General features: G+C 41.2%; 1 protein-coding gene across 1 annotated transcript; it reads right to left on the reverse strand.

Annotated features, from left to right (window-relative positions):
- Positions 1-4,540: 4,540 nt before the first annotated feature.
- On the reverse strand, positions 4,541-16,642 carry LOC140370650 (receptor expression-enhancing protein 6). Its single transcript, XM_072457848.1, has 6 exons — positions 16,573-16,642; positions 16,360-16,491; positions 8,488-8,581; positions 7,469-7,607; positions 5,770-5,938; positions 4,541-5,044 (listed from the first exon to the last, which is right to left on the reverse strand). The coding sequence occupies exons 2-6, from the start codon at positions 16,472-16,474 to the stop codon at positions 5,007-5,009; spliced, it is 555 nt and encodes a 184-aa protein (XP_072313949.1). The 5' UTR covers positions 16,475-16,491; positions 16,573-16,642; the 3' UTR covers positions 4,541-5,006.
- Between the last annotated feature and the right edge of the window lie 1,519 nt (positions 16,643-18,161).

Genomic DNA, 18,161 nt, shown 5'->3' on the forward strand with positions numbered 1-18,161 from the left:
TAATTCCAAAAGACTATACTTGTGATTCGTCTACGCACAGTTTTCTTCCGTATAAACATGTTTCAAAGTTCAATGCATTGATTGTATCCAATATTCTCACTAAATTGGTTCAATATTTTTTAATTATAGTAAATGTTGTGATATAAGCCAGTGTTTTCCGCCCTTTAGTGTTTTATTTAAACCGATTTGTGTTAGGCAAATAAATGTGTTGTGGTATATTGTATTTTATTCCAATACTATCCAATTTAGTCATCTTGTAAAATCAGAGCACAATCAAACTCCTTGTTACGTCCCTGTGCACCTGGTTGGGAAACGCTGAATAAACTACGTATAATATACGTAGTTTATACATACGTAATACATTTTTTCTTATCCAAACATAAGGAATTCCTCGTGTTATCTTGTATGTCATGTCCAAAATGGCGACCCCCAGAAGCTCTATTGTACAGTAGCTTATATTTTGGGCTCAAACTGTGACGTTTCCTGTATAGATCGACTCATCACGTGCCTTATCACGTCTGGTCGGGTCGGTTTCAGCACCAAGGACAGCTCCCGTGTTGAATTTCAGTATGATGCGCGAAAAGAAAAGCCAACATTTATGGGACTACTGACATCTCAGTGTATAGAAAATATGATTACGTGCAAATGGAATAAAATAGAAGCTAAGTGGTTGAGTGAATGTTGAGGTTTGTGATCCAGGAAGTAGATCTGCGTGGTCTTGTGACGCCAGTCTCTTGACGTAGTGTTGATTTAGATTTTCCGCTACAGTGACGACCAACTGTGAACAAAATCTTCCCATCGATAAACATTGTTGTAACCAGGCCTTGTTTTGTGCCCTGATCGACACTGCCAGTACGTGACGCTCCGTGACTCACCATCGACACGGTGTAAAGTGTTTGTCTCCCTCTCGTGGCAGAATGGTAAACTGCAGTCCTCACGTGGCGAGGCCGCAGAGGAGACGAGGTGATTACAACTAGAATTGATCGACTCAGTGGCAGGGATTATGACTTGAAGATCAAAGGGGAGATGGATCAATCATGTTGGAGTGGATTTTCAATAGGATAGAGTTTAAAATGTGGAATCTAGATTAAACTCAACTAAGAGCATGTCACATGATCAAAACAGGCTGTAAACGATATTAGTTATAGCTATATGTTTATGGAATAGTAAGTGTGTTGTAGATAAACATCAGGGCTGTCCAAACATTGTTCACCAGGGACACATATTGAAATATATTCAAACCTCAGGGTTACAGACAGTCATTCAGATGAATGTATTTAACAAAGCATTGACAGCCACTATCTTTATAAAGCTCGGAACATTAATTTTAAGGTATGTATCATAATGCAGTGTGATGTTATTGAGGGTATAGGAAAAACCTTAATTTTGCAGTAAAAATACTGCATATAATCATTTGGACCAATTCAGCAGGAAGTTTCAGGGCGAATTAAATTGAAGTGATCGCGGGCCATATTTTGCCCCCGGGTCATAATATATTATCATTAATAAGCGTTCAGTTTACATAGAACTTTTTTGGATACTCAAAGATGCTTGGCATTGTTTCATTCATTCACTTTAAACCTGGTGGTGGTAGGCAACTGGAGCCACAGTTGTCCTGGGGCAAATTTACAGAAGTGAGGCTGTCAATTTGCACCGTCAGCCCCTCTGACCACCACCAAACACTCACACACCACTTTCATACCAGGCAACGTGGATGAAGGGCCTTGCCGGACACACTAGTTTGCTACCCCACTGTGGCACCTGGTGTTCTCAACTGTATATATTATATATTATATATATTATACATATTATATATTATTGATGCCATGGCCAAACAGTGAGAATTTAAGTGGTCATTTCTATTGTTCAATATTGTCCAAATTATAAATGCAGAAAATAACATGACTATTTGATGAGTAAAAAAAGTCTGTTATTTGACCAAAATGAGAAACTAGTCTTGTTTGTACATGAAGCTAAATGACATCAGGTAAGATATCAGAGTCTAATGGTGAAAATCCAGCTGATTATTTATGTTTATATATGAGATATATTCAGGGATGAAGACGAAACAAGCATGCTCTCAACTCAGGGGCCTTGGACAAAACATCGCCCAGCACAAAATGCAATTATGGGCCCTTTGGATCAATACCTCGTTGGGCACCAGCAGCTCGGAGCGCGCATAAGTAATCCTCCAGACACTTCAACACAGCAAAGGAGATTTCCAGACGGGAGTCTTTGAATTCCCCTTGGCGATGTCCTGTGTTTTATCATGTAATACGTCCAGTGCACAGACACAAAGGGTCCTTCATTCAGGGGCTCTCGAGCGTGAAGCATGGGCCAAACGCAGATCAAAGAGTGGGTGGTTAGGTTGTATGAATGTCCGTAAATGCACCAGAGAGTGAAGTTAAAAAGATGAAGTGGAGAGGATGAATAAGTGTTTTATTAGAGTCAGCAGCGACAACAAGATTTTATTTCCAATATTTTTGTTTGGGAGGCCTAAAAGTAACTTTGAAATAGATTTGTAATTAAACTTTTCACCATGTTGGAGAATATTTACAAAAGAAAAGCCGGTGGACAAACTAAAGCCAAAACAAGGACTAAATGTTCGGTTTAAAGTTGTTATCAATCCAAAATCCAAATCTGCAAAGTTAGAAAATAGGATTTTTTGTGATGCTGCTGGTTGGGATAATTAAGCTACAGGGGGTAAAGTAGGGAAGAAATCATGTGAATAAAGTCTGTCATTTGCTTCTGAAGTGCAATTATTTTAAAAAAAAACCTGCATACTAAGAAATAGGAAAATCACTTGCATATGTTTTAATTTGTTCCAATGTTTCAAGTTAATTCTTATTGAACCCGACTGGGAGACATGACAGAGTACTGTGAATGGCCTTTAGTGTATTTAACACATTTATTGAAGACAAATGAATCAATATATTCTCAATCAGCGGTTATAGTGCCAACCCAGCTATAAAAAAAAAAACCACCATTACTAAAAAACCTTCCATGTTCTAGGTTCAAGTGACTGAGGAATGAAAAGCAGTTGGTGTTAATGAACAAGTCTTAATTCTTAGACAGACTGTACTTGTCCTGCACCAAGAGACTTACCTGAAATGGGAGTAAATGTGTCCCAAATACTGTCCCTTTTTATTTAAAATAAAACGTAAGAGAAGAGACTTTATTAATTAGCAAACATGACAATATCTGGCTTCAATAAATCAACTTAAATTTGGTTTACCAGAAAAATACAGATGCACTGCAGACCACACGTGTCTGAGCTGTAAGAGATTATAATACATTTAGAACATTAATGACACTTATTCATGCAGCTCCCCAAAAACCCAGCTGTTTTTAAACGCTGCTCCTCTTCTATAGGCTCTTGTGTCTAATGAGAAACATTGAAGTCCAAAGACCAAGTTTCACTCTTTACATTTTATTTATCAGACCTAAAACTTACCTGTAATGGTTGTAAATAGTGTCCACTTTGCCCCATCTTCAATCATCAAATCACATGTAAAGATTAGTTATTTCTGTATTAAGAAACCCCTCCAATTAATGGTTTATTAGGAAGTCAATACTATTTCCAAGACTTTTGCCTTTATTTCAGCTTGAATGTCTCCCTCTGTAAAATGACGTGGACCTGGAAGTCTACTTTAGAATTATTAGTAGTATAGTTTACTTTCTTAAAACTGTTTTGTTGTGGCACAGACCGAGCAGAGGAAAACTGCATGAACGCCGGTTTTAATCACTTTTTCTCAGTAGTTTTCCTCTTTGTGCCGTTTCATGTTAACCTATAAAATATCACAAATTATAAAAATAACCAATAAATGTAATAAGTAGGAGATATGTTTGTATACACTGGCACGGACCCCATGTTTACAATTTCAAACACCACTAAGCTAAAGTAAGGCAGCATGAACAGAAAACATGTTTTTAATCACTTACCTCTGCTCAACTTAAACCTGATGGGACTAATAGCTCAATATATTAAAAAAATAATTATAAAAAAGTCAGAGTTTACAGTGGTGAGTTTAAAACCGGACCAAACCAAAACTACATCAGACTTGTGAACGCACCCTTAAGGTAGGTTTATTCGATTATTTAGTTACAGTTCTGATTGTGTACCCAGTCAAAATCATTCGATAAAATTACAGAACAAAATTAATTGCAGAGTCTCATCTTAGTCCGAACCTTCATCTGTGAAATTGTAATTGGATGCGTCCACAGCTGTTCGGCACGAGACAGTTGGAAGATGCTTTTGCTAAATACTTTACAGCTCCCCAAGGCGCCGAGGGCAGACGTACAGCAAACTGTTCAGCATCGCGTTTAATGGAGAATCTGCAGAGGTTAGGGATCTAAAAATGCAATTTCCTTCTGTGTCCCCAGCCTCAGAAAACAATTACGGAAATACGTGGTGTATGAACAATGCAGTTTGGAGCAAATAAAATCCCATTTGTAAAGACCGACACCGAGCACACGACACCGTTCTCCAGTTATTCAAATTCCAGTTTTATTATTTCATTAGCACAATAAAGTTGATAAATTAAGACATACAAAATGCACAGACTTTCCAGTTAAAGATAAAACCTTCACAACCCTTCACAGACCTTCAACGCTACTTGGCACAAGGAGATTAAGGCTATTTCAAAGCAGTGTTAACATTTTTAGCATAAAAGGTGGTAAAAATGTGTTTGAGGCAACCCTGTAATTTCAAGTGTCATTTTAAACGGCTCAACTTGTTGAAAACCTAAAAAAATTCACAATATCAAGTGGCCTACCGGTGTTTCCCAACCTGCAGACGTACAGTTCGTTCATAGTGACCGTGAAACACAAGCTGGTCGTATAAAAAAAGGTCACATTTTCTGTTTTCATTGCCAGTGCCGACGGTGGTAAATCGATGTCGCTGAGCAAAGTTTTTTTACATTTATTTTGTGCGGCCTCAAGTCCACATTCGTCACAGAAAAAGAAAGGACAATACAACCACGCACTCACACACTCCTCCGACCGCTTCACTTGTTTTTGTCGCTGTTTAGAACCGTGTTAACAGCTGAGGGACAGAAAAAAAGCTTCATTAAATCATGCATTAAGAGCTTTTTGTAATTGTTTTCCAAGTAGTTCCAACTTTATTTAAATATAAAACAGTTCATAACATAAAGAGAATGAGAATGATTATAACTTTATAGCAGACAAAAGCATGATATTTCTTCTTAAAATAATTGTCACTTTTTCCACAATAATTGAATGTTGATTACCGTATTTTTCACACTATAAGGCGCACTTAAAAGCCTTTAATTGTCTAAAACACAACAGTGCGGCTTATATATGGATTAATTCTGGTCGTGCTTACTGACCTCGAAGCGATTTTGTGTGTTACACGTTTCTTTTGTCGCTTAATGCGCCTTAAGATAAGATAATCCTTTATTGTCCACACATGGGGAAATTTCATTGTTGCAACGCAGGTAGATACAGAGGAAAAGGACAGATAACTTATAGGAAGTTTAAAAACACTCTCAATAGAAGAATTTATTTGTTATAAACAAAAACTCCTATAGACAAAACCTCCCATTTCCCAACAAGGGATGGACGGGAAATATAAAAATAAAAAATAAAGAAAAGCTAGCGTAAGACAAGATAATACTAATACTAATACTAATACTAATGGGAAAAATATATCGTCCTTATATATGAAAAAATATTGAAAATAGACCATTGTCAGCGCGCCTTATAGTGCGGAAAATACGGTACATTTCTAGTGACCAACGGCCTCCTCACCTTCCTTTGTGACATTGTCAGTAATGTTCCTGGCCTTGTTGGTGAGATCGTTGACCACTTTGTCCATGGCGGCCTGGTGCTTCAGGAAAAACGGGCGAATGGCGCGTCGGTACAGGACTTCAGAGCCGTTCCAGGACACGGGAGCCATGCACCAGATCAGGAAGAGGCACTGAGCCGAGCAAACGGGATACAAGAGACAGATACCACAAACGTATAGAGTCAGTAAGTAAGTCAAATCCATTTAGTCTATATCTTATTATTGACCAATTAGTAAGAGGATTTGTCGATACTGGTTTTCCACTGCTGTGAGAAGGTCGTATTCAACCGGCAGAAGGTTAGAAAAGTAAACTATGTCATCAACAATACATGTAATTCTTGGTTTGACCTTTTATGGGCCTAAGATGTTAAACTAAGATCACGACAGGTTTTATAGAAGTGTACGAGGTAAGGCTGGGTATGGCCTGGTACCCCACGATTTGTGCCCTAATACATGGATTTCCTTTAAAACCAGTGTTAAACTTTTACTAAATTGATGGTTTGATTATGTAGAATAACACGATGAATTGGATTTTCATCTTCACTTTGTCCCATCTTCTCTTAATATCAGAATACAATTGTTCTATGAAGAATTCCCCCTTTGCTCAGCAGATTAAGCCTTAATGCAGCAGTCACAGGTTAATAATTGTTCAACTCAGCAATTTGTCAAGAATTTAAGTTGTTTGAAAGTATAACAAGTATCACACTTCTCTATAATCGATGTGTATTGCCAAAAAGTCTGTCAAAATATATCACAATAGATATTTTTAGTACAGGCCTACAGGCTGTCAAAAGTAATAAACATTAGATACTAATTGATACTTAAACTAAACTCTAACCCTCATTAGAACAAGTATCAAGACTAAAAATGTCACATAAAAAATAGGAAATAAATTGACCTTTCCTGCACAACTTTAGAATGATCTTGAATTTTGAGAATATTTTTATATATTTTTGCCCATTATATTAATTCTCCATCCAAAAGGATCAATAAGTGCAAGTTGAACATCAAGTCAAGCATCAAAATCAAGCTTAACCCACAAAAGAGGGTAAAGATTAGTCTCGGCATAAGGCACTTTCGTCTGGGCATAAGGCACTTTCGTCTGGGCATAAGGCACTTTCGTCTGGGCATAAGGCACTTTCGTCTGGGCATAAGGCACTTTCGTCTGGGCATAAGGCACTTTCGTCTGGGCATAAGGCACTTTCGTCTGGGCATAAGGCACTTTCGTCTGGGCATAAGGCACTTTCGTCTGGGCATAAGGCACTTTCGTCTGGGCATAAGGCACTTTCGTCTGGGCATAAGGCACTTTCGTCTGGGCATAAGGCACTTTCGTCTGGGCATAAGGCACTTTCGTCTGGGCATGAGGCACTTTCGTCTGGGCATAAGGCACTTTCGTCTGGGCATAAGGCACTTTCGTCTGGGCATAAGGCACTTTCGTCTGGGCATGAGGCACTTTCGTCTGGGCATGAGGCACTTTCGTCTGGGCATGAGGCACTTTCGTCTGGGCATAAGGCACTTTCGTCTGGGCATAAGGCACTTTCGTCTGGGCATGAGGCACTTTCGTCTGGGCATGAGGCACTTTCGTCTGGGCATGAGGCACTTTCGTCTGGGCATAAGGCACTTTCGTCTGGGCATAAGGCACTTTCGTGTGTTGGAGCGCACCTTTCCAGCGTAATAAAAGGGGAACCAGTGGAGGAAGATGTCGGAGAAGGCCTCTGTGACGCTGAAGAGCCCGTACACCACCCAGTAGGTGAGCCACTGGGTGTCGTCGTCCTTCACACTGCTCTCGATGGCCTTGATCCTGAAACACAGACGGGTGCCAGCTCAGCTCCAGCATCAGCTGCAAACTCTAAGTGAATGTACACAAGTCCTGAGCTCTGGGCAAACAAGGCGGTCAACCACACCAGAGCTGTACTTTTATTATAGAACAGCATGTGTGCGAACGCATTCCAAGGTGGGGTCTTTACATTTTCACATTTCACGTGTTATTAGGACTGTGCAATTGTTAATGCAATTAAGAGCCAACTGTTTAAAAGTATCAAAAGAAGCTTTGGTCCTTAAAGTAATTTGAAGGACGTGGCGACTCAGAACAGTGACGCACACGGCGATGTGTGAACTCTGAACAGTTCCTTTGCATTAAAATATTCCACTATAAAACTGAGGCTTCATTAGAGATTAAAGCGTTCTCTGCCCAGAGCCAAAGTCGGAGCCTTTATAAAGGCGCGGCTCGTACCTGAGGCCATGAGTGTGACCTTCAGCCTGAAGCAGAAGGTTCAAAAAATAAACACAAAACTTGAGACCTGCAGGAATGTCTTTGGTGGGCAGGTGCGGAGGGGAACTCGGGAGTGAGATTTAAAAGTCAGTCCCTTTGATGTGATAATTTATCTATCACAAAACAAGGTTGAATTTTGTCTGCTAGACAAAGTTCTGTTCAGTTCTGAAGACGCAGTGTTCACTCCAAAAACCTCAAACTTCTTTTGCAATGGACCTGGACGGCTGAGGGATCACACACATGTGTATCTATCTAACTTTGTCTAGATGAGGTGAAGGGATGTTTAACATGCTATTAGCCAGTTGTCCATCTACTACTTGAATATTCTAATGTTGATAATTATTTTGACTCTAAGAGTCACCAAAATAAAAACATATAATGGACAAAGGAAAATGGGAAAATTACATACGAGTAATAAGCCGGATAGACGAAGCCAATCAGGTTGCAGAGCAGCGAGGCGCCATATCCAAAGAGAAGGTAAAGTCCGACAAATCCCAGCATGCCTACAGGACAAACATGTTAATACAGCCACAGCAGAGTAAATCATAATAGATACATTTGAGGACAGAAAACATGTTAAACCTTATGGTGGGTTTAGTTTCATGTGGATAGTAAGGCTGTAGTCATTTAGTAAATTAATTGGTCAATGTGTTTTAGTTGATGAACATTATAATCATTATTTTATTGGGATTATAAGGATTTATTTGGACCATAATTGAAAGGAGAGGGCATGGAGTGAGAGAGTGAATCATCTTCCCATTTACATATAATAAATACAGTTACCCAGTACTTTCTATACAGTCGTCTTTTGCATAAACCCGTGTGGTTTTGTGATTGCAGTTTGGGGCAGATAAATGGTCATATCAAAGATCTACTTCAACGTTTTGAGAGCTTTTGCCAGTTTCATGCTCGTTTCCCTTTAGTTGAGCAAAATCAATCATATCTTTGGGCCGGATGATTGTCGAGATATTAACTGCAGACGATGTTATATTTATTTTGATACAGAATGCTATGGTATGTGACAATGTGCGAGAGTGAGAGCAGGATGTCTGAGCGGCGCAGTGCCAGGAGACGAGTATTAAATAAAGTCTTAACAAAACAATGGCTCACTTTGTCCAGGATACGGTCTCTGAACACATGTTGCACAGGGCTGCCATAACCTTGACTTTAATATGTTTGACAGCTCAATGAAAGATTCCACATACGAACCAGGAAGTGCAGACGGCTACTTCACCAACCAACCAGACACCACGATGACCAATGAAAGATAACAGCAGAAGACATGCAACACTGTAAACTGTGCTCTTAAATATAGCGTTTTGCTGCAGAGCCTAATCTCTTAATGCGGTAAACACAAGCTATCTTGCCTTGCAGATGCTGACTTCATAAAACACCGGCTATTTTATTATTAGGCTAGCAAATTACCATTATTTTGCATAGTTTAACCTTGCAGAGTCAATTTATGAAGCAAGCTGTGAGGACGGTTCAATTATCTGTCCTGAGCTCTAGCTATACAGTGTCACATGCAAATCCAAGCAAACGGAATAAATAAATCATCCAACAAATAAAAGTAGCAACACATGACACGAGTACACGAAGGGTTAAATACTGGGACACAGCTCTAACCGACACCAGTTATTTACATGTCATTTCCATGTCCCGTGGTATAAACAAATATCTGCTGTACAGGGTCCACGGCGGGGCTAGATTAAGGTTAAAATATACTTTATTTGTCCTCTGCATTTGACCTATCCTTCAATGTCACCGGGGCGACATGTCAGGAGCAGCGGGGCCTCAGGGGGTTCCCAAACCTTTCAGGCCGGGACACCCAAAAATAACCATGAAACCAACTCAGGAGCCTCACAGCTAAATTTCAAGATATAAACCACTTACAATTAGGTTTAATGCATTTTTTTTAGTAGTTTATTGTGTTATCTGACCCAATTTCATTAAAACATACTGATTTCAATTAAAAGAGATTAAATGCAGTGAAGTAGCTTTGGAAACCACTGGATTAGAATACCAAAATAAACTAGTTTAGTCAGGTCGGTGTAATCCCTCATTCGTCCAGGAGAGTTCCATTGTATTCATCTGGACTCTGTTTGAGTCAGAGAAACTAATTAGGATTATATAAATCACACAGAGATGTTAAACTTATCATTCTGTGTCAAGTATTCTGACACTATATTGAGAGTAATGCCTTAAACAGAAGTGACTCAGCATATTAGGTTGTTTTCAGCTTTTTTACTTTGGTTTTTATCTTTTTGAATGCATCTATATGGGCATTTGGCACATTTCGACAGTAACCACCCAGAGCTCTATAAAAAGGTTTTATCAGAGTTATTTTGTGGCAAAAGCTTGAATTATCAGCACTTTTCACAGTTCAACACTACAAACTTGTAAACTTGAGAAGAATTCAGCACAAAAACACTGACAGCTCACTGCAACTCGACAGCAATGAGCAAACGGCTGCGTATTTACTATTGTGTGACCGACTATAATCTATTCTATAAACAAGTTGTTCAGGAGGCCTTCAGTGAGCAAAGTGACTCATTGGCTTTTAAGTTTTAACTCCCTGTATGTAATACTGGAGCCTCAGCTTATTTTACAGTGTGTTAAACACTCAAATACCACAACTCTTAAGTAAATACCACGAGCTTAACTTCCCATTATGTGTTTGTTGACCAATGACTGACGGAGGCGCTCTAATGATCATGTGAGTGAACTGGAGCAAGAGATCTGACGAAAGACTGGGAATGTTTTAACAAAAATACCAAGTTTAAGTTAAGATGGATTTAAAGTCATTACACAATCTTCAACTTTGCCACTAACTGTACAACTGACACGTAAAACTGACAATTCTTCAAATGTTGCCCCAAAACAACAAAAGAGAATGTGATAAACTGGTTGAATCATATTTTAATTTGGAAAAAAAAAAACACACACACATTATGGCAATACTTCACTTAACAGCTCATTTCTAAACTCTCCGTTATTCTAATAAAACTTAAAGTCAAATCAAATTTATTTATAAAGCACAATTCATACAAACTGCAACTCAAAGTGCTTTACAATGTTTAAAAACACAATTCAAAAAAAACAAAATAAAGACTATAATAGGCAAATAAAGACTAAAAACATGTGGGAATTTCCTAAGAAGATTATACAAACTTAACATCTATTAAAACAGTACATATTTTGTTAGCGTTGCCATGACACATACATTTCAAACTTGATACCAGGGAACAGATCAGATGTTCTACCCATTTCACCACCACAATCAACATAGGAAATTTTTTTCGACACAAAACAGTTTTAAAGTTCTTTTTTCATTTCCCATATCGATACTTGTTGAAATGAGTCTCTCGTGTCGATACTAATTATAGTCAAATTGACAGTGGTTCATGTTGCTGTAATTGAAGTCACAGAATATAGCACATCCCTGAGCTATTTGCAGACGGCAGCGTTTGATCCGGGTCCCGCTCGCTCGCGCACATTTAACACCGTTTCGAAAAACCCGAACATTGCGGTCAAAGTGCGCGTTTGCCGAACAAACCCGACCGATCAACACCCGACCTAAAGCGGACCGGTTTAAAAGTAGGTCACATGGGTATGCCTTGGGCCCGTGCGGCCGGGCAGGACTAATAACATCCTCCTGCTGTATAGACTGGCATTTGTTGACTGTGCGCAAACTTAAGCGGTGCCAAAAAACCTCCAAACAAAAAACGCCTGCAGTTGAACCAGTTATCCCGAATAGTCCGCCCTTTCCCCTCTCGCGCTTGATATTTGAGGACACGACAAAAATACCGACGGGGGTCACGTGCGCGATCGGGGGCTGCCTCCGTCGCAGTACGAAGGTGCAAAAGTACACGGGGTATAAAAAGGGCGAGAAAGAAAAAGGATTACGTGGCGTCTCTAATCTGAACAAACTGGAGTAAAGGTCTGCGGCTGGATGACCTTTGGCATTCACACAGGAGAAGGGCAATAAAAAAAAAAGGTGGAGGCGGGATGTGAAATGAGATCGGAAAGTTAAAAAGCGTGCCAATGCCGCTGTGGTGTGAGCAGTGAAATGTATTATTTATCAATGTGAAACTGTCCTGACATGAGACTGATCGTGTCCCATGTTTCCTCACAGACTTTCAGTTCCTTTTTTACACTAAACTTACCTATTGTGTGTATTTTTGCACTTCTCTTTTTGATGTCTAGAGTTAATAGCTTTGTCACACCACAATGGCTGGGACATTGTGTAATAATTGGAAAAGGCACCATGTCACGTTTCTAGGAGGGGGTTTGCCACCTGCCCGTCTCCATGGAGATGTTATAGCTTTATCCATCTTGCGTTTATTAATCAAAAATACCTTGAAAAACATGCATTCTTTAGGTTGGTTTCGACACATCATTTTCATTTAAAACAGTCCATAAAGCTTCAAAATAGCTCGTGAAAGATATATTAATTAATTATTGGAATTAATACTGAAGATTTCAGGAACATCTCCATGGAGACAAGCCAACAACTGTTACTTGTGACTCCAACAACAATGCTTAGGAAGTCACACTTCAAGGCAGTTTGTTGGCAATTTGATCAACTTATTTGATGTTTTTGTTGTGATCAACCGTGAAAGCACAGACCGTTTTTTTCAGTCGCACCGGAGTATAAGTCGCGGCGGAGTACAAGTCGCGGCGGAGTACAAGTCGCGGCGGAGTACAAGTCGCGGCGGAGTACAAGTCGCGGCGGAGTACAAGTCGCGGCGGAGTACAAGTCGCGGCGGAGTACAAGTCGCGGCGGAGTACAAGTCGCGGCGGAGTACAAGTCGCGGCGGAGTACAAGTCGCGGCGGAGTACAAGTCGCGGCGGAGTACAAGTCGCGGCGGAGTACAAGTCGCGGCGGAGTACAAGTCGCGGCGGAGTACAAGTCGCGGCGGAGTACAAGTCGCGGCGGAGTACAAGTCGCGGCGGAGTACAAGTCGCGGCGGAGTACAAGTCGCACCGGAGTACAAGTCGCACCGGAGTACAAGTCGCACCGGAGTACAAGTCGCACCGGAGTACAAGTCGCGGCGGAGTACAAGTCGCGGCGGAGTACAAGTCGCGGCGGAGTACAAGTCGCGGCGGAGTACAAGTCGCGGCGGAGTACAAGTCGCGGCGGAGTACAAGTCGCGGCGGAGTACAAGTCGCACCAGCCAAAAATTGCATAATAGAGAAGAAAAAAGACACACAAGTTGCACAGTATGAAATGCAGTTGCAAGTGTGAAAATGACAAATAATAATCACATATAAGTCGCTCCGGAGTATAAGTATAAATATACAAGTATAAGTCACACCTTGGTCAAAAAAGGTGCGATTTATAGTCCGGAAAATACGGTATTTGGTTAACAAAATAACCCACAGCCTGGTTCCTCTGCCAGTCTAAGAGTGAATTCATCAGACCTCCGATGTGACCACTAGAGTCACAAGAACCACCAGTAGAGGACAACGCAGTGTTCAAGTGTAAAACAAGCTTTGACCAAACCCGGGACAAAACGCTCCCCCCTGAACACACTGACAGGAACATGTACTTTGACTCTAATATACCAGATGTGCTTTTATAATGCTAATGTATATTATTCCATCTGCCCTTTTATATAAACATGGTTAGAATTGTACTTACATTTTAATGCTCAACCAATACTGTCATGTCAACACAGTATTATATTATGCGACAGGGAAAATAGGAGTGAAAGGCTGTAAAGAATGTAAAGTATTGTTTGTTTGTTATGCTGTAAAATTATGCCCTTTCCTCCCATTTCCCCCTTTATTTTGAAGGACTGCAGAAGGAAATGAGCTTTGATAGCTATAATCTGGGACGAGCATCGTAACTGTACAGTGTCCAGTTAAATAAAAACATACAATTTGAAAATAATGTATATATCACAAGTAAGGTAATCTCAAAGTAATATTACTTAGTTACTTTCTTGAGGCAGAAACTAAGTAATTAAACTTTTTTTTAAAGTTAATAGTAATATGTAACTAATTCTTTTTCAAAGTAACTTCCCAACAGTTTAGTTCGTTCAATAAACAATCAATGAAAGATTTGAGCTATAGAGTTGAATAATTAATTAAATAATGACTCATTACAGACGCTAGACTCTGACTCGTGTTTTTTAACTGTATTGTACATTTACAAAAGGGGTTTAATGGGTTTACGTCTGTTTTAATAATGGTTTATTGTGATATTCTGTATCACACTTGTGTAAATGGGTTGTTGGTCATCTTATGAGAGCCTTCACCACTTGTCCTTGTTTGGTCCTGGTTTGAGTCCATCCTAGTCCAGATGTAGACTTAGTTTGCTCCTGTTCGAGTCCAGGATTAGTTCCAGTTACAATTTAATCTGTTTTGATTTGTGTGAATTCACCTGTAAAGTGATCTTTCTGCACTTCTGTGTCATTTAATAACTTATTCAAACATAATTTCCAAGCGAAACATATGGCTACATAAAATATCACTGAAAACCCCTTTAAGCCACTGACAGAACTGTGAAGAAGAATCCCAGTAATATATTATATTTAATTAGTGTTGTTAAAATTATGTTATAAAACAGCTAATGTTAGTTAAATAGCAGAACTTAACTGCAAATGTAATTGTTAGTAACGTGTGCAGTATCTCAACACACTTTATCACCACACATACATATATACACACATACAAATATATCTCATCATTAATTGTGTATTTAGATTAATTTGTATTCATTTTGTTAATCCACCACCTGTATAAAACGTTAGACCAACTGTAGAGTTAACCGTTTTGTCAAGTATTAATCCATCTGGAACACTCTCTTAACCTGACACTATCTTATAAATGACACACTTGCAAACTTTGACATCGGCCAAAACTAAACTCAATATTTGGACTGACTTAACTGGGCACAAGTAACGGCAGTAACGGCAGTAACGGCAGTAACGGCAGTAACGGCAGTAACGGCAGTAACGGCAGTAACGGAAGCAACGAAAACAACAGCCGCAGTAGTTTCAGACCGGTTGTGTTCGTGTGGAGTACAGTCCAGGGGGTCAGATGCAGTCTGCGGGGGTCAGATGCAGTCTGTGTGGAGTACAGTGTGCGAGTGTCAGATGCAGTCTGCGGGGGTCAGATGCAGTCTGCGGGGGTCAGATGCATGCTGTGCGGAGTGCAGTGTGCAGGGGTCAGATGCGTGCAGTGTAGAGTGCGGGGGTCAGATGCATGCTGTGTAGAGTACAGTGTGCGGGGGTCAAATGCATGCTGTATGGAGTAGTCTGCTGGGGTGGAGTGCAGTGTGCGGGGGTCAGATGCATGCTGTGTGCGGGGGTCAGATGCGTGCAGTGTGCGGAGGTCAGATGCGTGCAGTGTGCGGAGGTCAGATGCGTGCAGTGTGCGGAGGTCAGATGCGTGCAGTGTAGAGTGCGGGGGTCAGATGCATGCCGTGTAGAGTACAGTGTGCGGGGGTCAAATGCATGCTGTGTGGAGTAGTCTGCGGGGGTGGAGTGCAGTGTGCGGGGGTCAGATGCGTGCAGTGTAGAGTGCGGGGGTCAGATGCATGCTGTGTAGAGTACAGTGTGCGGGGGTCAAATGCATGCTGTGTGGAGTAGTCTGCGGGGGTGGAGTGCAGTGTGCGGGGGTCAGATGCATGCTGTGTGCGGGGGTCAGATGCGTGCAGTGTGCGGAGGTCAGATGCGTGCAGTGTAGATTGCGGGGGTCAGATGCATGCCGTGTAGAGGACAGTGTGCGGGGGTCAAATGCATGCTGTGTGGAGTAGTCTGCGGGGGTGGAGTGCAGTGTGCGGGGGTCAGATGCATGCTGTGTGCGGGGGTCAGATGCGTGCAGTGTGCGGAGGTCAGATGCGTGCAGTGTAGAGTGCGGGGGTCAGATGCGTGCAGTGTAGAGTGCGGGGGTCAGATGCATGCCGTGTAGAGTACAGTGTGCGGGGGTCAAATGCATGCTGTGTGGAGTAGTCTGCGGGGGTGGAGTGCAGTGTGCGGGGGTCAGATGCGTGCAGTGTAGAGTGCGGGGGTCAGATGCATGCTGTGTAGAGTACAGTGTGCGGGGGTCAAATGCATGCTGTGTGGAGTAGTCTGCGGGGGTGGAGTGCAGTGTGCGGGGGTCAGATGCGTGCAGTGTGCGGGGGTCAGATGCGTGCAGTGTGCGGGGGTCAGATGCGTGCAGTGTGCGGGGGTCAGATGCGTGCTGTGTGGAGTGCAGTGTGCGGGGTAAAGCGCATGCTGTGCCCGCTTTAAAGGCTGCAGTGTCCGGTTACTTTGTCGCTAAAACTCACCCGAGGCGATGTACTCCCGCTTCACTCCGGTTTTCTGTTCCAGTGTCGCCAGCTGATCCGTCACTAAGTTCTTCTCGTGGAGCAGAGCCACGAAACGCTCTTTATATTGACTCATTTTCGGGCTGTCGCGACCTGCACGACCGGAGCAGACATTGCAAGCGTCAGATACGACTTTAGACGGGTTTGTGGAGAGTTAAAAGCCGTTTTACTGACCTTGGATGAGTGTTTTGCCCCGTCGCCGCTGCCGCCGCTGTGCCTGCTGATGGTGGCAGGCTGTTGCTGCTGACTGTTACGCGAGCGGCGCTGGGAGGAGTTTGAATGAGCGCTGGCCAATCAGAGCACTCCGTTTGGATGACGTAAGCGTAGCAGGCGGTTATAAACATGCGCTGAAGTCAGTGTTTTCTGCAAATTCAAACCGTAAAAAGACTGGAAAGTCCTTCAAGTCTACAGAACAAAGTGTTTTTAATAAATAATGAGAAAATATATATACATTATTTTTCTTCTTCTTCTTCTTTTTCTTTCTTCTTCTTCTTCTTCTTCTTTTTCTTCTTTTTCTTCTTCTTTTTCTTTTTCTTCTTCTTCTAGATAGAGAAAAAGAGCGAAGATAGAAAGAAGGAGAAGGAGAGAGAGATAGAGAAGAGAGAGGGAGAGAAAGAGAGAGAGAAAACTGTAGACTGTATCAAACAGAAAGGAATTGGAATGATGACATACGCTTTGTATTGTCACATGACCGGGCATCATCAGGCGTGATGTCATCATAAGTTGTTGTTGTTGTTGTTGTTGTTGTTGTTGTTGTTGTTGTTGTTGTTGTTGTTGTTGTTTTATGGCGGTTGGCATCCAAGTGTTGCATTACCGCCAGACTTTATTCCTCAGACTTTGTCGTAGTCCTTAAAAGTACTCCTTCCATTGTGGTGTTTTATGGCGGCGGTGTTTTCGACATTCAGCGATCATGGCAGTTAGACAAGGGGATAAAGTCTAAGGAATAAAGTCTGGCGGTAATGTAACACTTGGATACCAACCACCATAAAACAACAACAACAACAACATCTAATGTTAAACGCTAAAGAATGAAGTCTGAGTAATAAGGTCTAAAGAATAAAGTCTGAGACGTACAACTACAGAAGGTGGCGGTAATGTACCAACTGCCATAAAACACAGAAGAAGAAGAAGAAGAAGAAGAAGAAGAAGAAGAAGAAGAAGAAGAAGAAGAAGAAGAAGAAGAAGAAGAAGAAGAGGAAGAAGAAGAAGAAGAAGAAGAAGAAGAAGAAGAAGAAGAAGAAGAAGAAGAAGAAGAAGAAGAAGAAGAAGAAGAAGAAGAAAGTCTTGTTCTTTGGTGTTTTATGGCGACTGGTATCTATGGTGTTTAATATAATACATCCATGGGTGTTACACTGCCGCCACCCACTATAGTTTCTTGGAGTCACTTTCGTGGTTGTAGTTGTCTTCAACGGCGGCCGGCAGCCGTGTATCTGCTGGATTGAGTCTGCACAGGAGATCAGCGATTGTAGTGTAACACAACAACAACTCACCTAACTCTATAATCCTCCCATCAACCCTGTGTTATATAAGCAACTATAGCCTAAAGAATAAAGACTAAAGAATCAAATGTCTCTTTTTCTCTTTTTCTCCCTCTCTTTCTTCCTTCGCTCTCTCCTTCTCTATACTTCTCTTTATCTTTATTTGTTTTATGATAAAAATTATTATTATTTTATTGTATTTTTTTTTGACGGTGTGGGGTGGAGCACATGCTTTGAAGACATACAACTACAGAAGTACAACTACTGAAGATGTACGGCTACAGA

The sequence above is a fragment of the Eucyclogobius newberryi genome, unplaced genomic scaffold (genome assembly GCF_026437365.1).
Source record: "Eucyclogobius newberryi isolate DKJ021-1_F unplaced genomic scaffold, fEucNew1.0.hap1 SCAF_21, whole genome shotgun sequence".
Lineage (NCBI taxonomy): Eukaryota > Metazoa > Chordata > Actinopteri > Gobiiformes > Gobiidae > Eucyclogobius > Eucyclogobius newberryi.

Bases quoted from the DNA above. Each gene is read 5' to 3' on its own strand.
- LOC140370650 (XM_072457848.1), bottom strand. From the start codon at position 16,474: ATGAGTCAATATAAAGAGCGTTTCGTGGCTCTGCTCCACGAGAAGAAC. The intron at 7,608-8,487 runs GTATGTAATTTT...TCTGTGTTTCAG, and splicing joins GTCTATCCGGCTTATTACTC to GATCAAGGCCATCGAGAGCA. The intron at 5,045-5,769 runs GTGAGGAGGCCG...TCTGTCCCTCAG, and splicing joins TGACAATGTCACAAAGGAAG to CTGTTAACACGGTTCTAAAC.